Below are 25,951 nucleotides of genomic sequence, written 5' to 3' on the forward strand. Positions count from 1 at the left end.
TTTTGGTGAGAGCTGGTGTGTCTGTGGGTGTGCATGAGTGTCTGGGTGAGAGCTGGTGTGTCTGTGGGTGTGCATGAGTGCCTGGGTGAGAGCTGGTGTGTGTGGGTGTGAATGGGTGCCAGGGTGAGAGCTGGTGTGAATGGGTGCTTGGGTGAGAGCTGGTGTGAATGGGTGCTTGGGTGAATTCTTATGTGTGTGGGTGCGAATGGAAGCCTGGGTGAGAGCTTGTGTCTGTGGGTGTGAATGGATACATGGGTGAGAGCTGGTATGAATGAGTGCTTGGGTGAGCGCTGGTGTGTTTGGGTGTGAATGGAAGCCTGGGTGAGAGCTGGTGTGAATGGGTGCTTGGGTGAGAGCTTGTGTCTGTGGGTGTGAATGGATGCATGGGTGAGAGCTTGTGTCTGTGGGTGTGAATGGGTACATGGGTGAGAACTGGTGTGAATGGGGTGCCTGGGTGAGAGCTTATGGGTGTGAATGGAAGCCTGGGTGAGAGCTGGTGTCAATGTGTGAGAGCTTGTGGGTGTGAATGGATGCATGGGTGAGAGCTTGTGTGTGTGTGTGTGTGTGTGTGTGTGCCAGGGTGAGAGCTGGTGTGAATGGGTGCTTGGGTAAGAGCTTGTGTGTGTAGGTGTGAATGGATGCCTGGGTGAGAGCTTGTGTCTGTGGGTGTGAATGGAAGCCTGGGTGAGAGCTTGTGTCTGTGGGTGTGAATGAATGCCTGGGTGAGAGCTGGTATGAATGGGTGCTTGGGCGAGAGCTTGTGTGTGTAGGTGTGAATGGAAGCCTGGGTAAGAGCTGGTGAGAATGGGTGCGAGAGCATTTGTGTATGATCGAGAGCTTGTATATAAGAGACCATGAGTGTGATTGAGAGAGAGAGAGACTGGTCAGGAAGATGACTGGTGTGAGAGAGACCAAGATTGGTCGTGGGGTCTAATTGGAGGTGTGTGTGTGAGTGACTGGTTATGGGTGCTAAGGAAGAGGACTGTGAGGACAGAGGTTCAGCAGCCCTTGCTGCTTCTGGTGAGTGCTATTGGCCTGGAAGGGAAAGGAGTAGGAGAGTTGCTGGAGAGGGTAAGTAAAGGTGGCTTTTTAAATTTATTTTTCTTGATTGACTGCCATTTTAATTATTGGGTATTATGCAATGTCTGCTGTTTTGAAATATTTTATTGATATTTGGACATGTTTTAATAATTTTTTATGAGTTTTTAATTCTTGGATATTATTCTGTTCAGCAGCTGTTTTGTAACATTTTTAGTATAGCTTTACAATTATTTCTGTGTGGGGCTCTATAGCAGCTTGGCTTATTCTGTTTTCCCAATAGGAAATGTATTAGTGTTTAGGGCCTGGTTTAATAGTTGTATTTCTTAGATAGGGTTGTTACTGTTTGAGTGTGTTCCATAATTCAGGTGTAACTCTGTGCCGAGTTAGTTTGTGTGCATTATTGCAAATCCTGAGAGTCTGTTAGGTGCTATATTTCTCATTCCATTTCTCCAGGTTCGCACTGCATGCAGAGTGGCTTTTTTGGTTTTCCATTCCAGTTTCTGTCTCTATATTTATAATTTGTGGTTTTTCTGTATTTGGTTAAGATCAGTTCTGGGTGTGTGATCGAGGTGAGGTAATTTACTAGCATGTAGGCATTTGTATCAATCTTATTTGTTGTGTTGTCTCAATAGGATATGCATTAGTGGTAAACTACTGTCTTTTCATAAGCAAGGCTATTTTGCCTGGTAGTAAAAGGAGTTTGTTTTCCTTTTACTGGGATGTCATCAGAACCAGAATATCTTTTTGGTATGGCAAGTTGTACAGGGTAATGCCCTAGATCTGCTCTGCACTCATTGCTGGGGTTTGAGGGGATTCCTGTGGATGCAGAATGTATGTTTACATTTAGCCCCATGATGGTCACATGTTCAGTGCGTCACACATGTGAGATCCATCTGTCAGGTGTGTCCCGGCCAAAAAAAGGTTGAGAACCATCTTATTAGAGTATAACATCCATAGTATGCTACCTTTCTTTGAAAATGACAAATGAATATTTAAATTATATAATAAACCTGCTTAATACTGGCAAAATATCAACTGAGTTTGAACATTTACCAAGTTTAAACTATAGTACCAAATGTCACTTTACTAATAACCAAAATCTGTATGTAACAGTGATTGTTTTGCATAATATGAGTCATCACGGTGAGTTATAAATAATTCATTTTTGAATAGTTTACATCTATTACTCTTTTGCATTCTATTGCATCTATTGCATGAACCTGAAAAATCTTTGGGAGTTATTTTTGACAACAAAGAAAGTAAGATAAACAATACCTGTAAACAAAAAAGTGACTTACATTGTTATTATAATTCTTTAGCATTTCGGATTTTGTTCTCAAGTAATAAGCTGGTGGTACAGCATTCTCATCTCGGCAATACCATTCTTCCAAAATTCTTGTGTCCAGCTTTGCTTCCACGGCAGCATCCAGAATCATTTCAAATTCTGATGATTCGATGTCCCCAGGAATTCGAATGGTCCCATATTTCTCTCCCAATAGTCCCTATGTAGAGCAAAAATAAAAAACAAAAAGCAAACAAGAAAAAAAATCCTTAGATTAGTTTTCTTTTAAAATAATAACAAATTTAACAGAGATGGGTAAAAAATAAATAAATCACAGTGATTATGGCTGCAAAACTGTTGTCTGGCTCTTTACCTATAGACTGTCACTTTTATTTATTATTATTCATTTATTTTATTATTTATTTATGAATTTTAAAAATGTATAACCTGTGTCAACTGCTATACTTTCTTTCTTCAAATTATTATAATTTTTTCTTTCTTCAAATTATTATAATCAGTAATTGTGATCTGAGCAACTCTGACTCAATGAAAGCCTGGAGTTAAAAAAAAAAAAAAGACTAAAACAGAGATTCCCAAACCTATCCTGGGGCCCCCACAGTCAGTCGTGTTTTCAGGATATCCACAATGAATAAGCATGAGATAAATATGCCTATGATGGAGACTGTGTATGCAAATTTAGCTCCTGCAATTTATCACAATCTGCTTGAGATTTAACTACTCTGCATAATTTAGTGTCATCTGCAAATTTGATAACCTCACTCATCGTATTCCTTTGCAGATCATTTATAAATATATTAAAAAGCACCGGTCCAAGTACAGATCCCTGAGGCACTCCTCTGTTTACCTTTTTCCACTGTGAAAACCGACCATTTAATCCTACTCTCTGTTTCCTGTCTTTTAACCAGCTTGCAATCACAAAAGGACATCGCTTCCTATCCCATAACCTTTTTGGTATCTTTGAAGCCTCTCATGAGGGACTTGGTCAAACGCCTTCTGAAAATCCAAATACACTACATCTACCAGTTCACCTTTATCCACATGTTTATTCACCCCTTCAAAAAATGTAGGAGATTTGTAAGGCAAGACTTCCCTTGGGTAAATCCATGTTGGCTGTGTCCCAATAAACCATGTCTATCTAAATGTTTTGTGATTTTATTCTTTATAACAGTTTCCACCTGGAAGATGGAATAGAAATCAAAATCAAAATAAATCAAAAAGTAAAAAAAAAAAAAAAAAAAAAAAGGACGCCTTAGAATGTGAGGCTATCTTTGCATGTTATCATGGCCAGGAATGCACAAAAAAAAGCTGTGTGCTTTATTAAACTGTGATACTTGGGTACTGCAGTTTAGTAAATCCTGCCAAAACTTTCATTTCAGTGAAACAGAACTAAACCATTAAACCATCCACTATTTGGCAACTGCATGCTAACAGCAAAAATGTATCACCCACTTTGGAGCAGATGTTAACCACTGTGTTCTGTTGGTTCAATTTTACTGCAGCTTAGCAAATTAGTTCCTTGACTAAAGTGCCAGATTAGGAAAGAATTTCCTCCAGCTTCAAATGTTAGATAGAAATGCTGAAGATCTGGCTCAACTCATTGTCACAGTATCAAGGCAGGTCCCAAGGCTGACAGTGATCTACAAGCAGCAGCAGCAGCAGCAGCAGCAGCAGCAGCAGGATTACTAATGTAACCTTTGGGCAGGCAACCCCTTGCAGGATCCCAAGGACCAAATCTCAAACACAATTTTAGATGTCACAGTTTTCCTGGAGGCCAATATTCAGCAAGCTGCTTAGTGGACAAGTTATCCGACGAAAGTTTGCTGGATAACTTGTCCCAGATCTTCAGCGGGATAAATGTCCCACTGAATTTACTCAGCTAAAGTTATCTGGCCACATTAGTTGGATAATTAAAAAAAAACCTTACCTGCTATGTTTGAATATAGCCGATCAGATTTTTTTTAGTTTTCTGGCCTTGTGTGGCTGGATAACTAGCTACATAACTGGGTATCTTCAAAAGACATCTGGCTAAGAAGTGCTGTAAAAACAACAAACAATAACAAAAAAAACCCCCCAAAAAAATACAGAAATAAGAGTGATGCCCCCTCCCCTAAACCTCTCCTATGTTCGTACAAGCATTGATTTCTGAGGGTCATCCCCCCATCTCCCTTTCCCCATTTGGAATAATATTTACTAATTTGGCTCCCATCATAGTCCCATCAGCCCGGACTGGACCCCCACTCACCTTTCTAACACTCAAATAACACCCCTGCCGGGGGTGAGGTCAAACCTCATCTGCTCCTGGTTGCTCCAGTGCTGCTTCTCACAGAAGTTGTGTTGGAAGCATAAACTATCTGTAGTTTACACATCCAGTGCTGAAAGACTAAGTCACCATGTCGTCTTCTAGCGTTGGAAATGTAAACTGCTATTTGGTGCAGCCTGGTGGTAATGGTGTTGGAGATTGGCGAAATTGTACCTTAGCTGTGAAGCCTGCAAACTCTAAGCAATTCATAAAATTGTAATACTTGCTGTGGAATTTGTTTGAGGGCACCTTGACTGCCAGCATCCACCTCCTCTTCTGGAGAGGTATTGGGGTTCACAGAGGGGAGTCTTAAGTGGGTGACCTCCCTCTTCCCAGCACAAGGAAAAGCACTACCTCGCCTACCTCCATATTGCTGACCCCTAAGACCAAGAGGCTGCACTCGGATTCCAGAGGTATCAGAGCCTCAACATTTTATATGTCCCGTCTGAGGAGTTACACATGCAGATCTATCTCAAGCATATCCATTATGGATATCCTGAATCCAGACCTATTTGTGGCTCCTGAGAGCTGGAGTTTGCCATCCCTGCACTGAAGCATCTTTTCCTCTTGAGAAAACATGCCTTGCTTTGTAAATTAAACTGTTTCTGGAAAGTGATAGGAGCGGCGCAATCAATTTCCAGTTCTCCTGAGGAGACAGAGAGCATTGGAATCCAGGTGTGACAGGGTTTCATTTTTTTGTGCCAGGCTTGTAAAAACATTTCCCCCTCCACCCAGGGTAGGCAGCAGAAAAGCAGCTGCTTTGGGACTGCTCTCTTACATATTTATAGTTCGTGTGGGAGTTCCTCACAGCACTGGGGGATTGCTTGCTGCTCTTTAAAAGCTGAGGCTGTTTCTGCCAGCCTTTCAACACAGCTGCTTCTGGCCTTTTCACAACCTTTGGGACTTCTCTGGCTTTTAGCAGGATCACAAGCCGATGCTGTTTCTGTCGCAAGCTGATGCTATTTGAACACAGCTGCCGTTGACTTTATTATAGCCTTTTTTGAACTGTTCTATTATATTTTTTACACATCACAGTTTGCCTCATAACAGTTTTAAGAGTGATATTCTTTGTATCCATTATAATTCCACTTGGCATAAAAGCCCTTTGGGATTTCCTCTCTATAGATGAACTCTGGTTTGAAATGTAGGCATCTTCTTTGTCGTAGAAAAGATGATTCGTCTCTTTCTGTAGTGCCCATTTTGGGATGCAAGGTTTAAGAATGCAGAATTTAAACAGACTTAGTTGTGTTGAGTGCGTTTTTCTGTTTGGATTTATTGATGATTATGAAACGGTCCATCTTTTGTCCAAGGATTTACATTTCTGCACTTTCTTGAAGGGGCAAAAATACACAGAAAGAAAGTGCAAGCAAACCCTACTATAAAAAAATGCTGTGGAACTTTTGCCCAGTTTGGGGCAAACTTCTATCAGTAATTCTTGCCGGACATATTGCTTTCACATTTTTTTCTATAGATATTTTTTCCCTTGAAGGTGCAGAAATGTAAATCCTTGAGAAAAAGGTGTCCTGTTTCCAAACTGCAGGCAAACTGACTTGCAGACATCTGGCACATATTTTGACCTGGTTTGGATTGAAATATAAATCTGGGAGGGTTTGGGTTTTTTTAGATGTTTTTGAATGATATCCCTTGCGGGCACAAAGGAAAAATCTTCCAGTACTGGTGGGGATTATATGTGAACTAAACTATATCAAACATTTTTTTTTCTCTTTGTGAGCATTTTTTTCTATTGAAGTTAGTACTCATGGAAGGTACCAGCTTGACAGCTCTGGAAACCAAAGTCCACCATTTGCCCACAGAACTCGTGCAGTACAGGCAGCAGTGGCACACATTTCCTCACAACACTTTGTCAATGTGCCTCAGCTCTGGTCCTGCAGAATGATAAGGTGCTTCAGTCTTCATGCCCTGTGCAATCTTGGGCTTCTCTGCTGAGATTATCAACAAGAGAGCCAGTTAATAGAAGACAGGGATGGTGTTTTTAGTGCTGTGGGTGCCTGTCCAGTCCACTGGCAACTCATCTTAATTGCATTTTCTGTAAAGAAAATCTCTGAGAAATGTGTAGCCCTTGGAAAAGAATCCTTCCTTCTTTGAAACAGATCTAGGCAGTAAGTACATTCATAGATTCTATAATAAGAACATAAGAAATTGCCATACTAGGTCAGACTAAGGGTCCATCAAGCCCAGCATCCTGTTCCAATAGTGGCCAATCCAGTCTACAAGTAACTGGCAAGTACCCAAACACTAAGTAGATCCCATGCTACTGATGCCAGTAATAGCAGTGGCTATTTCCTAAGTCAGCTTGATTAATAGCATTTAATGGACTTCTCCAAGAACTTCTCCAATCCTTTTTTAAACCCAGCTATACTAACTTCACCAAGCACATCCTCTGGCAACAAATTCCAGAGTTTAATTATGCATTGAGTGAAAAAGAACTTTCTCCGATTAGTTTTAAATGTGCTACTTGCTAACTTCATGGAGTGCCCCCTAGTCCTTCTATTATCCGAAAGAGTAAATAACCAATTCATATTTACCTGTTCTAGACCTCTCATGATTTTAAAGACCTCTGTCATATCCCCCTCAGCCGTCTCTTCTCCAAGCTGAACAGCTCTAACCTCTTTAGCCTTTCCTCTTAGGGGAGCTGTTATATCCTCTTTATCATTTTGGTCACCCTTCTCTGTTTCTTCTCTGGTGGAACTATATCTTTTTTGAGATGCGGCGACTAGAACTCTACACGGTACTCAATGTGCGGTCTCACCATGGAGTGATACAGAGGCATTATGACAATCTCCTCCAAGAGCTGTCAATTGACAACATCCAAACCACCTCACTGTCTTGACCTCTCAGCTGTTTTTTGACACAATAGACCACAAACTCCTCATCATCTACCTAATATAAAACTCAGCAGTATGAACCATGCTAAAAATGAGTAAATTTGAGCAGATCATCCACTCCTACAAACTGTACAGTAGCTTCTAACAATCTATTGTACTATATTCAAAGACCTGGTCTTGGCTTTGCAGGCACTGAAGGACCTAGCTCATCCTTCCTCGCCAACTGACTCACCCTATAATCACTCGCCCACCCACTGTATTCACTACCTCAGGCCCACCTAGTGATACCAGCCCCAAAGAAAAAGTGGCTTACCAGGACCAGGAAGAGGACCTTCTTAGGATCAGTCACCACTCTTTGGAACTCATTACCTCTAGACATCAGGATACTCCCAGACCTCATCACCTTCAAGAAGAAGCTGAAAACCTGGCTATCTGTAGCATCTTTCGGCTCACAGCTGGAACATTGAACTCCTGACTATTGACTCCTGACTACTGAAACAAAGACCTCATAATATATTCAATATTTGCTCCATTATATTTATCTTTATTATGTGTACCTTATTTTCTTAAAACTCTATTACTCCTGTACTCAATGCCTACTTTAAACCTAATACTCTGCTCTAACATGCTTTGAACTCGTTTGCTGGAAAAGAGAGATAAAAAATAAATGGATGAAGACAGGGAAGACGTCATCCCTTGTCATGTTACTCTTGAAAGTTAACTAGGGTAATGCAAACTAGAAGACACCCTCCTATCAGTCTCCTTTCACAAGACAGAAACCCTTCCTTATATAGAGCGGACTGCATAAAAGGGCAATTTACCTAGCTAAATAGATATTTAAAAACATAAGAAGATAAGAAGTTGCCATACTGGGTCAGACTGAGGGTCCATCAAGCCCAGCATCCTGTTTCCAATAGTGTGAAATCCAAGTTACAAGTACCCAGCAAGTATGAAAACATTAAATAGATCCCATGCTACTAATGCCAGTAATAGCAGTAGCTATTCCCTTAGTCAGTTTGACTTCTCCTCCAGAACTTCTCCTCCAGAAATTTATCCAAATCTTTTTATAAACCCTTCTCTAACCTCATCCTCAGGCAATAAATTCCAGAGCTTAATTGAGCATTGAGTGAAAAAGAATTTTCTCCAATTTGATTTAAATGTGCTATCTGCTAACATCATAGAGTGTTTCCTAGTCCTTCTATTATCTGAAAGAGTAAATAACAAATTCACATTTACCTGTTCTAGGCCTCTCATGATTTTATAGACCGCTATCATATTCCCCCTCAGCTGTCTCTTCTCCAAGCTGAACAGCCCTAACTTCTATAGCCTTTCCTATAGGCTGATACAGCCACGGGTATCCTACAAGCTGATACCCGCATTTGGACGCACGTTTTCGACATGCTAGCTTTACCCCTTATTCAATAAGAGGAGCGCTAGGGACGCGTTAGTGTCCCTAGCACCTCCTTTTACCATGGGCCCTAATTTGCATAGGCCACCCTCCTGAATCGCGTGCCCAGGAGAGTGGCCTGTGCGCGCCGGGAGAGCGGGCGCTCGCCAGCTCTCCGGCGTGTTTTTCTGAATCGGCCTGCTAATAGGGGAGGTGTTCCATCCCCTTTATCATTTTGGTCGCTCTTCTGTGTACCTTCTCTAATGCAACCAGGGGTGGCTCAAGGCAATCTGTTGCCTGAGGCGAGTGATGAGATGGTGGCCCACCCCCCCGCCTCCTCTTTCCCTTTTTCAAACACACCGATAAATGCATACACACATATACACTCATTCACTTCTCTCCCTCTTCCATACACACATGCATTCTCATTGTCTCTTCTCACCTCTCAATCCCCAAGCATCCTCACACATGCTCTCTCACCCCCCCCCCCCCCCCAGGCTCACAATCTCTTCTCACCAGGGCCTTCATCTTCGCTGCGAGTGGGACGAGCTCCACTTGTGACACATTGGAGTCTCCTCCATCTTTTCCATTTTCTGCGTAGAATTTCCCTCTAGCAATTACAGTAATGCCTACTCTGTCACTACAACCCAAGAAATAATACTACAGGTTTTCAGCCATAACTCCCCTTCCCCCCCTATTATTGTGCAGATGGGGGTAATTTAAAATTAACATAGGAAGAGAATGACTTCTGTTGGCTTCAAAGGAAAGAATTTTCATTGGCACCTCTGTCTAATCAACAAAAAAGACAGCAAAATGGTCCATATGTCACCATCTATCTTTCGAAATAGTTTTAATGTGCTTCCCTGGCTTTTTGGACTTAAAAAAAAAGGAAGGACAGTAAACAGAGGCTATCTCCTTTGTGATTCAATTTATCTTCTACCACTTTGTTTACCTTTGTCGGTTACTGCCTTCAGCTTTCCCTGCTGCTGCAGTGCCTGGGAAGCAGCTGTAGAACCTTTGCCCTTGTAGCTTCTTTGTGGGATCTCCATGTGTTCCTGCACAGCCCAGACTCTGCCAAGCGCTGCCAGCTCCCACGATCTGCCTTCTGTGAATCTGCATGCAGGATCGATTGCTTCTGCCTGGACTGGAGACTGCTGTTCTCCTTCCAGTTTCCAGTTGAGGCAGGCGCAATACTGCACCTGCCTCAGGACTATCCATCAGAGGCCCACGGGTCCTTTATTGTTTTGGCAGCAGAGTAAGGTGGCCTCTAGAGGAGTTTGGGGGGGGGAGGGGCAGATTTTGCCGCCTGAAGTGGCCACCTCACCCTGCCTCATTATAGTGCAACTATGTCTTTTTTGAGATGTGGCAACCAGAATTGCACATGGTACTCAAAATGTGGTCTCACCATGGAGCGATACAGAGGCATTATGAGATCCTCCATTTTATTCACCATTCCTTTCCTAATAATCCCTAACACACAAGGTAACGCCAGAGCACCCTCGATAACGCATCACGAGATGTGTATGTAAATTTTAAACTTTTTCCCGAATGGGAGGAGTTTGGGTGGAGTTAGAGTGGAGTAAATTAAAATGAGGGGTGCTTAGCATTGCATGTGATAGCATAATGCATGTTATCACCAGAAACAACTACACCTTTTTTCCTGGCATTATGCTGTGCGATATGCCTGAAATGGGATTTGTGCTAAAAATCTCAAATCCCATTTTGAAGGGGAGGGGGAGAGAGAGAGACAGACAGACAGACAGACAAACCCATATTAATCAACTTTTTCTACCACTATATGAGGGGCAACCAGGAACTCGGAGTGAGGTTTTGGTGGTGGTCTAGGTTTTGGGGTGCAGCTTTACATGTACAGTCAGAGGTTCGAACAGCATGATACACATCAGTGAAGATTTGATGTGATTTGGAGTGAGGAAAGGTACAACAATATGAGATTTGTACAATATACTCCTCAGCTTAGTTTGATGCACTCTCTACCTAGATGCTATCTGTTGCGCTGGAGGTGGACCCTTGGCCTGGTGCAGGATTGGTACGGCCCTCTGGTCAGACCCAGAGAGCACCTGCCACCAAGAGGTGGAGCACATGAGGAGACAGAGGCTAGCTGGAGCTTCGCCAATAACAGTCTGGGGTTTCCACAGGTTGAGCCCTTGGCTACCTGGACCTGGACTTAGGTGGGCCTTGGATGGTCTCCCGGAGAGGTAGCGGAGGGGTGTGCATGAGCAAGGGTGCATGGCTGATGCAGAGAGGATGGACCAGACCCGAACTGGAAGCTCTGGAGACCTCAGGGAGGTAACAGTTCAGGAAGGCTCTTCGGGTGAGACAGGCAGCACCTGCGGGTCTAGTCGGGTGAAGGCCGCTGTTGGAATCCAAGCAGGTTAGTCTGGTAGTCACGGTAGGCCAGAAGAGAGTGTCCGAGTGAAGCGCAAGGGTCAAAGCCAGAGTATCCGTCCAGAAGTGATCAGCCAAAGCAGGGGTCAATACCAAGGTCAGTCCGAACATGGACAAGGCAAGCGAGGGTCAGTTCCAGGCAGCAGATAAAGAGAGTAGTCCGGCAGGCAGTAGTCAATTCCAGGCAGCAGATGACGAGAGTGGTCAGGCAGGCAGTGGTCAGTTCCAGGCAGCAGACGAAGAGAGTAGTCAGGCAGGCTGAGGTCAGTACCGGAGATCAGTCTGAGAAGGTACTACCTGAGTAAGGACACAGGAACACATGGAGATGCTGGAACAAGAAGACGCTGGAACAAGGAGACACTGGAACACATGATTAGGCAAACTAGTACACTACGGTGTCGACCTGATTGCCAAGGCGAGGTCCTGGGAACAGGGCCTTGCTATTTATACTAGGGCTACATGATGTCATCAGGATGCATCAGATTCAGTCTTCCTGTGCTTGGCCCTTTAAAACTGAGGACATCGGCCACGTGCGCACCTAGGGGTGGGGGCCGAGGCAGCCGAAGACGCGGAGCCCCATAGGGAGCTCCGCTGTGAGGCCTGCGGCATGGAAGAAACTGGAGAGGGCCGCGGTGAGTGTCGGGGACGCCAGGAGCTGGCAGCAGCGGCGAGACCGGAGCTCGTAGAGGGCAGCGCGAGGTGAACAGGCCCGGTCGCAGCACCCACACGGCTGGGACACGCAACACTATCAAGCTAGATTGAGAGTACAATATACAAATGTTATATTGCTGTACCTTTCCTCACTCCAAATCACATCAAATCTTCACTGATATGTATTGTGCTGTTCTTACCTCTGACTGCGCATATAAAACTGCCCCCGCATATAAAACTGCCCCCACATTCTAGAAGTTTCTCAATGTGAAAGACATTCAAACAGGGAAGTTAAAAAAAAAACAGTATTGAGTCACCTGTTCTTAGAATGGAAACATTCTAATGTCTACCCACAGACATTTCAACATAATTAGGAATTCCAGAAAAATATTTTCTGAACCTTATTTGCACTAATACATAAACAAAACTCAAACTGCTATTTAGATAAGACTTGCGAGGATGATTTTTTTGGCTGAGGATTTGTTGTTGTTTTAGAAATCTTAATTAGCAAGAGATTTTAATTGATTTACAAGTATTGTGTATCAGTTCCAGAGCGCTGCTGATAAATTGCATGAGTCGACTGTTTTGTAGAGAATTCAGTATGTAGCAGAATTAATGATGTGTTTGGCAGTGAATTAAAACCAGCTTTGGTGAAGTAACAACAACCTGCTAAAACATCATAACTATCCGCTTTGAAGGGTAGGCAAGTAACTAGCTCATTTTTAGGCATTCTTGACAAAAAGGGCACTTTATCGGCAGGTCATGTCTGTCCGTCTGCAAAGAAAAGGGGTGTGGATAAGAGTGGCACTGAGGGCAGTGTTAGGGTGGGGTTTGCTTTAGAAAAGAACATTGTTGGCATTTCTGTTCCCGACTAGTGGGAATATACATCATGCTGGTTTAAAAGTTATCGTCCCTGTGTTTAGGAACATTCAGGCAGCACTTTAGGATGATGCCTAGGCCTTCCCAGACCACTGGGGCCAGGTCCATCCAAGTGATAGCATGCCTATCAGTTGTGAGAAATGCCTTTTCGTCAGGCATTTTCTGCTATCTCACACTGAACCTCTCTTATAGGCATGGAGGGGCCTCCTGCTACAGAGCAGACTTCTAGTCCACCATGCCTAGGGTCTCCATTATGATGTTTTCAGCAAAGATAAACAAGCATGCAAAAAAAGACTAAGCTGGCTGCAAGATGCAGTCCAAGACTGCAGACCTTATCAGCCTTTTGGATCAAAGATTATCTGTAAATATGTAAATCTATATATATAAAGACTTGTGTCAGCTGGTCAGCTATACTGTCATGTCTGTCTGTGGCCACCAGGTGGCACCCTGAACAGTGGAAGGTGTACTGTGCAGTCTCAGGGTATCTGTAGGGCTGATTTCTACAGTTAGAGTGAACAATTTCAAATTTTGGGTCTTTAGGACTTTAAGGAGCTGCTCATAACTCTTAAAACCTCTCGCAGTAAGGAAAAGAGTTCTTATCCCTAATTGCTCATCCTTAGTGTCATAAGTGGCCTCCCTCACCGATTTTTGGGAACAATGCCTTCAAGCTGTTCCTACCTTTTGCTTAAAGGCCGTCCTCTTGCGCAGAGCCCTATACTAATATCACTATATCATCACAAAAGACAATATTCTTTGTCTGCAAAACTATGTCTCGCACAAACATACACACACACACACACATACCACACAGGCATGCAAACACCACACACGCAGACACAGGCAGATACACACACACAGGCCTCCAAAAACACATACATACACAGGCCAGCCCCACGACACACATAGGCAAAGGCATCCCCTAACAAACAGAGGGACATGCAAATACACAGGGACACAGGCACACAACCACAGCCAGACACATATACACACACACTGAGGCACAGACATATACACACAGGTGCACACAAATAGGCACACACACACACAAACACACACACACACACACACACACACACACAAACACACACACACACACACACACATACACACACACACATACATACACACACACACACACTCACAGAGGCTGTTATTGACTAGTCAACCCGAGCAATGCTGGGCACTTTTCTCTAGTATGTATAAATGTGTATAATTAGATACTTTATATTAGGCTTAAATGCAAGCATCTTAATGCCTTTCTTACAAAGAGTGCTTACTTTGCCTTCCTTGTGATTGTGACGTGTCTTGCTCACCAATCCCTTGCAATGCAGCCTCTGCTATAGTGTTCAAGATCAGCTATTTCACTGGGGTGAACATTACCTGGCTGGAGGACCCCTTAGACCTAATCTGTGCCTATTTTCCCTTGTCCTTGCATCAGAGGTCTCACCACTTGTTGCTGAGATCTTATACATGTCTATTGTTGAAGACTACATTTATTTTCTGCTGGAATGTCTCCCACATCTCTTCCTTTCTAAACTCTTCTTGACTTCTTCCCATACAGGATATTCTGAACTTTGAATACCTTCTCCTCTGGCTGGAAGTTAGATTTCCTAAGCAGGGGCCCTTAGCTACCAGGTGCTGTTAGGAAGAGAGTCAATGAGACCTAAACTTAAATATCATGACACGTGCCTAATGAGAACATAAGTACATGTATTTAGGGCTGGTTTCAGGCACAAAATAATAATGTGTACTTTTATAAAATAGTAATATTTAGTGTGGAACCTGTATATGTGCACTTTTATCTAATGTAAATGCATACAGAGATCCTTTCTTTTGGTAATCATGCAATACTTTCCTCTGTGTGTGTGTGGAAATGCCAATATGCTAAATATTAGGGATGTGCAGAAGAAAGCATTTGCTTTGGTTTGCTCATTCATTTCGTTAGTCCCAAATTTGTTTCATTAGCTTCAAAATGAGAAAAAGATCTTTGTTTATTCACTTCATTACCTTATTCATTTTTTAAAGTCAATGGGAGAAACATTGCAGTCTATTTTGGGCCACAGAATTGAGGTTTTCTTATCAATTCTAATGAAACTTATGGAAAGAAATCATCAGAAAGAGAAAAGAACTCCAAGGTACTTAGACTGTGGTAAAGTGGCACCAAAGGTGGCATAGGACTAAGGCTCTGCAAATGGGCAAAGTGGTACAAGCATTGGAGGAATGGCCCCAAGAGAACAGCAACTGAAGCAGCAAGAGGAGGAAGAACATTCTAAGGTGCTAAAAGAGGAGGCCAGCAATAGCGACATGAACACTTGATGGCATCACAAAAGGCATAGTGGCAAGAAAATTGTCATCAGTACCCTAAGGCACCATGAAGAGGAAACAAAGCATAAAAAGTGGCAACAAAAATACCAAAGCACCGATGAATGGACCAATGGTGATTTTGGGGACATGGAGGGCTGATGTAAGATATATCAGGCCTCACTGATTGTGGTTAGAGCATGGCAGGCTGAAGCAGGATGTGTCTGGCCCCACTGCTTGTGGTTGGAACATGGAAGATTGAAGAAGGATCAGGCCCCAATGGCTGTGGTTGGAGCATGACAGGATAAAGCAGGATGTTTCAGACCCTAGTGGTTGTGGTTGGAGCTTGACAGGATGAAACAGGATGTGCCTGGCCTTCGTGGTGATGTTGGGGACTTGGCAGGCTGAAGCATGATGTGTCAAGCCTCAGTGGTTGTGGTTGGAGCATGGCAGGATGCAACAGGATGTGTCTGGTCACAGTGGAGTTGTTGGGGACATGGCAGGCTGAAGCATGATGTGTCTGGTCCCTATGGTAGTAAGAGAGACATTGCAGGCTGAGGCAGGATGTGTCTGAATCTTAGTGGTGCTGTAGAGGATATTACAGGCTGAAGCAGGATGTGTCTGGCCCCACTGGTGCTGTTGTGGACATGGCAGCATGAAGAAGGATGTGTATGGACCAAGTGGTGGTGTGAGGGATATGGCAGGCTGAAGTAGTGTAAGTATTACCCTAGTAGTGGTTTAGGGGATATATCAGACTGAAAATGGATATGTCAAGCCCCAGTGGTTGTGGGTTGAGCATGGCAGGATGAAACAGGATATGTATGGTCCTAGTAGTAGTGTTGGGGACATTACTGGATGAATCAGGATGTGTTTGGCCCCTATGGTGGTGAGAGGGACATAGCAGGTTGAGGCAGGTTGTGACTAGCTCTTTTGGTGCGGTTGGGAACATGGAAGGCTCAAGCAGGATTTGGCTGGCCCCAGTGGATGTGCTGGAGACATTGCAGGCTGAAGCATAATGTGTCTGGCCCTAGTGGTTGGAGCAATGCATGCTGAAGCACTATATGTCAGACCCCATTGGTTGTAGTTGGAGCATGGTAGGCTGAAACAGGATGTGTCTGGCCCAATGGTGCTGTTGCAGACATGACAGGCTGAAAAACAATGTGTATGGTCACAAAGAGGAATGGGGGTGACTTGCGGGAATGATGGCTACTACCCTTATTCAATAAACATACACAAGGTTAATGCAACTCCAACACTGCTCTATGCTTCAACGGCAAGAGGAAATGTGGGAAAAAAGATCTGCATTCACAAATAAGCGTGGGAGTAGCTTGCTTGTTGCGGCGGTTACTACCCCACACCAAATTAGCCTGATGCTTCACTTTCATTGCATATCCAAGCAGCTCTCTGCTTCAATGGCAGGGGGGAATGAAGAAAAGAGGATTTACATTCAAACAACCAACAAGGACTAAATCGCACAGGCTGGAAAAACAAATAAGTGTGGGAGTAGCTTGCATGTTGCGGCGGTTACTACCCTGAACCAATCAAGCCTGATACTTCACTTTGAATACATATTCAGCGCAGCTCACTGCTTCAACAGCAGGAGGGAATGAAGAAAAGAGGATTTATATGCAGACAACAACCAACAAGGACTAAATTGCATAGGCTGGGTAAACAAATAGGTGTGGGAGTAGCTTGCTTATTGCGGCAGTTACTACCCCTAACCATTTAGGCTGATACTATTAAGTTCACTTAGAGATTAGCCACTACCATTAGCAATGGCAACATGGAATAAACTTAGTGTTTGGGTACTTGCCAGGTTCTTATGGCCTGGATTGGCCACTGTTGGAAACAGGATGCTGGGCTTGATGGACCCTTGGTCTGACCCAGTATGGCATTTTCTTATATTCTTATGTTCACATTGATGCAGCTCCAGCACTGCTCTCTACATCAATGGCGGGGTGGAAGGAAATTAGAACCAAAAAGTTACCAATAAGGGCCCTGACCTCAGTGGTCAGAATAACAGATAAGTGTGAGAAAAATAAGTACGAAAGCTTGCTGAGCAGACTGGATGGGCCATTTGGTCTTCTTCTGCCGTCATTTCTATGTTTCTATAATATAGAAATATAGAAATAATGGTGGTGTGAGAGATATAGCAGGCTGAAGCAGAAAATGTCAGGCTCCAGTGGTTGTAATTGGAGCATGGCAGCATGAAACAGGAAGTTTCTGGCCCTAGTGGTGGTGCTGGGGACATGGCAGGCTGAAGCATGATGTGTCTGTTCCCAGTGGTGTTATGAGGGACATGGCAGGCTGAAACAGATTGTGTCTCGACCTAGTGGTGGTGTTAGGGAATGGCAGGTTGAAGCAAGATGTGTCTGGCCCCAGTGGTGTCTGGAGACAGTGTGCCAAGTAGACCCCTGCCATTCACCCATCTCCCACTTGTCCAGTGGACAAATGTTGGGGAAAAGGTGGGATGCAGTTTGTATGGTTTCTTTTTGGTAGTATGGCAGGGTTGCCAGCTTTCTAGAAATATTACCACTAACACTATCTGTCACTCCTTTGGGAGCTCTGACCCCTGCTTTCTCCCCTTCCCCAGGATTATAAATCACTGAAAGAGCCCCCCCGCCCTCTGTCCTCTTGATGATTTGTCCTGTGCTGTGCATTGGGGGTGGAGGTGCATCATCTTATCTCTTGCCTCAGTCAGCAGGTTGCCGAGAGCTGTTCCTGTAGAGTTAAGCACACAGACCCCGGCAATTTTATCACAGGCAATTTATGAACATAAATCCATGTTTTATGTGTGGAAATGACTTTGAAAATTACCCCCTAAGTGACTAAAGAAGTTTAGTTTTGAATGTTAATTTGCTTTTGGTTGAAATTATCTTAATTATAAGCTGTGGAAGGAACACATTAGATCATTAAATCATTTAAAAAATGCTGTATTTATTTTTCCATCTTAAAAAAAATTCTGGCAGAGCCAGCTGGATACAATGAGAGCCCACAGAGTGTTATGGTCACCGGCCGTGGCGATCCGCGGCCAGGAGCGACCATCATGGCCGCCGGTTGCGGCAGACCGCGACCGGGGCAAGTGCCTACCCGCGGGGTCCATCAATCTCCCAGGCTCTGGCAGGCACAGGCAGTTCTCCCCTGCATTTCCTTCTCGGCCGTTGCCGCTGATGGCGTCCGACCGCATGGCTCCTCGTCGGCTGGGTTGGCTCTGCCCCCCTCAGGGGATGACTAGTGCTGCGTGCGTGGCTGGCTGCCAAATTTAAAGGAACCACAACAGGAAGTTGTCGTGGTTCCTCCTCTGGACTGTTTCCTGTTTCTGGGTATTTAAGGCAAGGTCTGCTCCTCAGACCTTGCCTTCGTATTGAGGCTTGTGAGGTAGTTGCTTGTGCTCCGTGCCCTGGTTCCATTCCTCGTCCTGCTCCGGATTCTTCTTGGACTGCTTCCTTGGCTTGGATCTTCGGACTGGTTGCGGTGTTTCCCTGGTTTTGACCCTGGACTGGCTTCGGACCTTTCTCCTGATTCGCTCCTGGACTGGCTTCAGACCATTTTCCTGTCTTGCTTCTGGACTGGCTGACGACCCTTCTTTGGACTTCGACCCTGGAACTGGCTCTTGACTAATCTTCGACTCACGCTCCTGGACAGTCTACGACCTGCTGGAGGCGCCAGCCGTCCGGAATCCATGACCTGCAGGAGGCGCCTGCATCCGGACCTACCTTCAGTCTTCGGTGAGTCTCCTAAGTCCCAGCGGCCGGGTTCCTATTGGCTCCTCCTGGGGGAACCACGAGCTTCCAGGGCGAAGTCTTCAGTCTACTACTGTATCTTCAAGCCTTGCCCTCTGATGGTAGGGACCAGAGAGGCTTGATTCTCTCTTTGGTAGCATTAACCTTACCTCGGACTAAGGGTCCACCTCCTGGTTCGTAACACAGAGACTGCGGTTTGATAAGTTTTATTTTTTTTAATATAGCACTACTTTGTGAAAAAGGGCTAATGGACCATTTTTTCAACATGTATGTTTTTAAGAGCTGATCACATGAAACAACATATTTTATATCAATTATATCAATTGTTTTTTTCTTTTGCCATAGTGTTTTAATATTATCCTCTAGAATAAATCCTAAAACTAAAGTAATCATTTTCAGAGCCTAACACTGGAATGCTTGGGCAAATAAGAAACTATTTGGCTACAAATTTTATTTGTACAAATACCTTCCACAGAAAGCTTACACGTTTAGGGTATTTGCATAGGTTTCTGTAAACAAACCAGTGGCAAGGCGATTTTAAATCTGTGTCCTTTCCATTGATATAATCTGTTTTCTTACTGGGATAATTTGCAGCAAATAAAATCATGTTTAAATAAATTGCTAAGTAAAAGGACAACCAGGAACTAACAAAACAGAGGAAGCATTATTGGCTATTGTGAAGTATTTTTTTTATGAATTTTGGGTCATACAATACAAAAGATTCACAGTGCTGACAGCAGATTAAGGATACAGGAGATCTATTTGCCTGCAAAGAGATGAATGATAGGTAATAATGAAACCTGCTGGTACGGGGCACCTGGCAGAGGGAATGTTACTATTTTGAAAAAAAGTTAATGAAAATTGCCTTCAAGGTTTAAAAATAAATGCAACTATTTGTGATTTCTCAAGTCACTGCTGCATTTTTATTCTGTCCTTTGTAATCTAACAGAGCATAGGATCATAGGAAGTGCCATGTTGGAAAAGACCAAAGGTCCATCAAGCACAGCATCCAGTTTCCAACAGTGGCAATCCAAAAACACAGGTTCAATTTCTTATTGCTAACTCCAGCAATAAGAAGTGGGTTTACTGGAGTCACCTGGTGAATAACTATGGACTTTTCTTCCATAAAATTGCCCAAACTCTTTTTAAACCCGGTTACGCTGATTGCCTTGACCGCATCCTCTGCTAACAAATTCCATAGCTGGATTGTACGTTGAATGACAAAAAAGCTTCCTCCAATTTGTTAGTTTCAAGGCGTGTCCTCTAGTCCTGGTGTTATTTGAAAGGGTAAAATTTTCCTATTTACCTGTTCCATCACACTCATGATTAAAATTATAAATAGAACCTCTATCATATTCATTCTCAATTGTGATTTCTCCAAGCTGAAGAGTCCTATCCTAAAAACATAAGAACATAAGAACATGCCATACTGGGTCAGACCAAGGGTCCATCAAGCCCAGCATCCTGTTTCCAACAGCGGCAAATCCAGGCCATAAGAACCTGGCAAGTACCCAAAGCTAAGTCTATTCCAAGTTCCCGTTGCTAGTAATAGCGGTGGTTATTATCTAAGTCAACTTAATTAATAGCAGGTAATGGACTTCTCGTCCAAGAACTTATCCAATCCTTTTTTAAACACAGCTATACTAACTGCACTAACCACATCCTCTGGCAACAAATTCCAGAGTTTAATTGTGCGTTGAGCCATTCTATTCCCTTAACCATTTTTATTGCCCTTTTCTGTACCTTTCCAAATTCCACCATATCTTTGTTGAGATGGGGGTGACCAGAACTGCACAGAGTACTTATGGTGTAGCCACACCACAGACCTATACGGAGCTATTATGATGTTATCTGTTTTGTTCTCCTTTCCTTTATGAATAATTCCTAACATTCTGTCTACCCTTTTGTGCAAAAGGCGTGGTCATGTTAAAAAATACCATTCTAGAAGCACAGTCCAGATGTATTCCACATATTAAGAAAGGTGGAAAGAAGGCAAAACGATTACCGGCATGGTTAAAAGGGGAGGAGAAAGAAGCTATTTTAGCCAAAAGATCTTCATTCAAAAATTGGAAGAAGGATCCAACAGAAGAAAATAGGATAATACATAAACATTGGCAAGATAAATGTAAGACATTGATAAGACAAGCTAAGAGAGAATTTGAAAAGAAGTTGGCTGTAGAGGCAAAAAACTCACAGTAAAAACCTTTTAAAATATATCCGAAGCAGAAAGCCTGTGAGGGAGTCAGTTGGACCGTTAGATGATCGAGGGGTTAAAGGGGCACTTAGAGAAGATAAGGCCATCACGGAAAGATTAAATGATTTCCTTGCTTCGGTGTTTACTGAAGAGGATGTTGGGGAGATACCTGTATCAGAGAAGGATTTCATGGGCAATGATTCAGATGGACTGAATCAAATCATGGTGAACCTAGAAGATATGGTAGACCTGATTGACAAACTGAAGAGTAGTAAATCACCTGGACCGGATGGTATACACCCCAGAGTTCTGAAGGAACTAAAAAATGAAATTTCAGACCTATTAGGAAAAATTTGTAACCTATCATTAAAACCATCCATTGTACCTGAAGACTGGAGGATAGCTAATGTAACCCCAATATTTAAAAAGGGCTCCAGGGGCGATCCGGGAAACTACAGACCGGTTAGCCTGACTTCAGTGCCAGGAAAAATAGTGGAAAGTGTTCTCAGTACCTGGGCTGAGACCATGAAGGGAGGAGGCACCGGACGGACCACTGAGCGGAAGGCGCAAGAGTAGCCGTGCAGCAGGTTCTCCGGGAAGGCAACCCTGAGGGGCAGAGCTTGTGCAGTGTAGACAGCAATGATGCAAACACATAGGCCAACCCGTGAGGCAGGAAAGCCCGAGCCAGTGTAGGCAGTGTCCTGGAGAGTGAAGAAATGCCAGCAGTCTAGAGTAGACGCAACCCCAAGGAGCAGGGGCTGAGAGCACAACCCTGAGGAGTGGGGGAAGCTCTGAGAGTCTCTTGATACTTGAAGGCACGGCCCCAAGGAGCGGAGAGGCGCAGACAGTCTTAAGTGTTCTAAACATTAACTTTTTCAAGTCCCTTCATGATTTTGTAGACCTCTATAATATCCCCCTTCAGTTGTCTCTTCACCAAACTGAACAGCCCTAACTTCCTTAGTCTTACATCATAGGACAGCTGTTCCATGCCACATCATTTTAGTCACCCATCTCTGCACTTTATCCAGTGCAACTATATCTTTTTTGAGATGTGGCGACCAGAATTGCATACAGTATTCAAGATGCAGTCTCACCATTGAGCGATACAGAGGCATTATGACATCCATCATTTTATTTGCCATTCCCTTCTTAATAATTCCTAACATTCTGTTAGCTTTTTTGATTGCCCCAGCACACTGAGCTGACGATTTCAATGTATTATCCTCTCTATTTCCTGGGTGGTAGCTCCCAAGATAGAACCTAACATTGTATAATTACAGCAAGGGTTATTTTTCCCTATATGATTCACTTTGTATTTCTCCATGTTAAATTTCATCTGTCATTTGGAAGCCCAATCTTCCAGTCTCGCAAGATTCTCCTGAAATTCATCACAATCCACTTGTGATTTATCTACTCTGCATAATTTTGTGTCAACCACAAGATTGATCACCTCACTCATTGTACCCCTTTCCAGATCATTTATAAATATATTAAAATGCACCGGTCCAAGTACAGATCCCTGAGGCATTCCACTGTTTACCTTTTTCCACTTTGAGAACAGACCATTTAATCCTATTCTCTGTTTCCTGCCTTTAACCAGTTTGCAATCCAGAAAAGGACATTGCCTCCTATCCCATGACTTTTTAGTTTTCTTAGAAGCTTCTCATGTGGGACTTTGTTGAACACCTTCTGAAAATCCAAATATATCACATCTACCGGTTCACCTTTGTCCACATGTTTATTCACCCCTTCAAAAAAATGTAGATTTGTGAGGCAAGACTTTCCTTGGATAAATCCATGCTAGCTGTGTCCCATTAAACCATGTCTATCTAAATGTTTTGTGATTTTATTCTTTATAACCATTTCCATGATTTTTCCCGGCACTGAAGTTAGGCTCTCTGGTCTATAGTTTCCCAGATCATCCTTGGAGTCCATTTTAAATATTGGGGTTATATTTGCCATCTTCCAATCTTCAGATACAATGGATGATTTTAATGATACATTACAAATTAATTGAAATAGGTCTGAAATTTAATTTTCTATTTCTTTTAGAACCCTGGGGTGTATGCCATCCAATCCAGGTGATTTACTACTCTTCAGTTTGTTATCCAGCCTACTACATCTTCCAGGTTCACCATGATTCAGTCAATTCATCTGAATCATTACCCTTGAAAACCATCTCAAGAACGGGTATCTCCCCAGCATCCCCTTCAGCAAACACCAAAGCAAAGAAACTGTTTAATCTTTCCATGATGGCCTTATCTTCCCTAAGCACCCCTTTAACCCCCTGATCATTTAACGGTCCAGCCGACTCCCTTGCAGGATTTCTGCTTCGGATATATTTCTTTCAGTTTTTATTGTGAGTTTTGCCTCTACGGCCAATTTCTTTTCAAATTCTCTCTTAGCCTGCCTTATCAATTAGGGATGTGTGGCAGGGACGGATTCATCCCATTTGGTATTCGGATTCGTCGGGACCCAAATCCGTTGCACCCATTCTCGGGGGACCCTGATCCATTCATTAGTTACATATGTATTTATTTCCCAAAAAACCCCCATCCCAACCCTTTAAATTTAATCAACTACAACCCCCACCCTCCTGACCCCCCCAAGACTTGCCAAAAGTCCCTGGTGATCCAGCGGGGGTCCTGGAGCGATCTCCTACACTTGGGCTGTCGGCTGCTGGTATTCAAAATGGCGCCAATAGCCTTTGCCCTTACTATGTCACAGGGGCTACCGGTGCCATTGGTCAGCCCCTGTCACATGGTAGGAGCAATGGACGGCCAGCGCCATCTTGTGCTGGTGTGTGCAACTTGCTACTGCTCCTTTGGAGGAGCAAAAGGTAAAGTAAAAACAATAGGGGTACCTAGGATAGGAATAGGGGGTGGGTAGGAGAGGGGTAGGGGAAGGGAGGTTAGGGTAGGGGGTAGGGAAGTTGGGTGAACGCCAATCTCATCGCTGCATGAATTAGCTAAATTCTACCCCCCCTTGTGTGTGCTGCCCAGGATTTTATAACATGAGCGAGCCAGCGTGCGCATGTTATAAAATCGTGTGTCCATGAGCATGCGCTGGGTAGTGCGGGCACATGGATATGCGCACGTGTTTTTTAAAAATCCACCCCTAAGTATTTTTGGGGAAAGTTTGTCTAAATGAGCTCTATTATATCAGTTTACTGTTGTGTCTGTGGACTCTTGGGCCGAGGCAAGATTGGCTTTACCGGCAGGGAGGCACCTTGCAGGTTGCCACTGTTGGCAGGCAGACCTAGGCGAAGCAGAGACCCATCAGGACCTTCACCTATCCAAGCCCTTATTTCCTCTGGGTTGAGTCTTCTGGTGCCAGGGCCGGCAAAACTTAGATGGGATCTCTGCTGATGGCAGGAAAGGTCCATAATAAGCTGGGTCATAGGCTGGCGTCAATCAGAGGTGTCGGGGTCCAGGCTGTGGTTGGAGGCAGGCAGCAGTCAGATTTATTGGATGTCCAGCTATCATTGGAAGAAGGCAGTGGTCAAACTTATCAGAGATCCAAACCAAGGTCAAACAGGGTATCCATCAAGGGAAGATAAGAGGGACGGATAGGTAGGGTAGGTAGGCAAGGATAAGAACAAGTGGGCAATGTGAAGAAGACAAACTGAACCAGAACTGAAGACAGGCTGGACTGTTACAGAAGACAAGCTGGTCAAGGCTGGAAAGATGACAAGACAGACATGAACTGAAGACAAGATGGACAAGGTTGGAATGAAGACAAGACACTGAGAAGCAACATGCACTATGAAACGTACATGAACCTGTTGCTGAGACAGTGAAGGAGAGCCAGCAAGGGCCTTTTATAGGCCTGAGCGTGTGATGTCATCATTAAGGACCGTCAGGGCTTTCCCACCTTTAAATCAGATGATATCGGGCACGTGACTGCCTTTGGAGGAATGCGGGTGGATGGAGTTGGTGGCGTCCTGCTGCATCAGAGGTACTAGGCCGCGTCGGAGCATGCAAAGGACAGACTGGATGGGAAGGTGAGTGTGGGAGTTCGCAGGGACAGCCTGTGGACCACCAAGTGTAACATTTGCAAAGTGCACAAGCTTGTTTTTCAAGATAAAGAATATCAGGTGAATTTTAAAAGGAGTTGCAAGTGTAAATGTAATTTTTAAAAGCCATTTACATATAGAAAGTGCACTTACACATGAATAACCTATGGACAATGTAATAGCATATGTTGTAGCAAGTTTCAAAAGCCCATTTACATGGGTAAAGTGCATTTACACATGTAAAACCCCTTTTTAAGAATATAAAGCTTTTGAAAATTAGGCCCTATGAACACAACATGCCACTCCTTTATAGTAAAAATATATTTTACTGAATGTTTGAAAGAAGAAAAGCAGAACTTGTCTTAGTCTGATTTCACAAGTGTTTGGATCACTGTCTCAATCAAGTCTCCAAAGAAAACCTACTAATGAAAGCAAATGCATAATATTATGAATGATAATATTTATACCACAACACTATACCTGGAGAGCTTGATTGGCAAGGCTGTCGAGCCAACTTCCCAGATAATTAGTTATTAACACTGAACAAGAGAACACCACATGACAAAGAGCCATTAGATGAGGCTGGATTGAAATATTTAATACTGTTTTACAGACAACACATACAAACCTCTCAGCAACCAACTGTCTTTCATACGGATTTGTATAATTAACTGAAACTGTAATTTAAAGCCAAGTAGAATCTCAAAGGTATTCATGTAGCTTTGTTAAGCTTCAGGGCAGGCCACAGCTATCATCCTAGAAGATTACACAATTACTAGTTAGAGTCAGATGGGAAGTGCTTTTTTTCTCTTCCCTTTAGTATCTACATGGTATTTACAGGAACATCTATATTATAACATTGTTAGTAATGAAAGAAGAAATAATA

The 25,951-nt window shown here is 43.5% G+C and overlaps 1 protein-coding gene across 1 annotated transcript in view; it reads right to left on the reverse strand.

Moving 5' to 3' along the window:
- The window catches only part of NWD2 (NACHT and WD repeat domain containing 2), a 309,581-nt gene that overhangs the window by 35,006 nt on the left and 248,624 nt on the right, over positions 1–25,951 (reverse strand). The window contains exon 4 of the mRNA XM_029589587.1: positions 2,340–2,543. Within this exon, the coding sequence (XP_029445447.1) occupies positions 2,340–2,543 (204 nt within the window). The remainder of the gene's footprint in view (positions 1–2,339; positions 2,544–25,951) is intronic.

The sequence above is a fragment of the Rhinatrema bivittatum genome, chromosome 1 (genome assembly GCF_901001135.1).
Source record: "Rhinatrema bivittatum chromosome 1, aRhiBiv1.1, whole genome shotgun sequence".
Lineage (NCBI taxonomy): Eukaryota > Metazoa > Chordata > Amphibia > Gymnophiona > Rhinatrematidae > Rhinatrema > Rhinatrema bivittatum.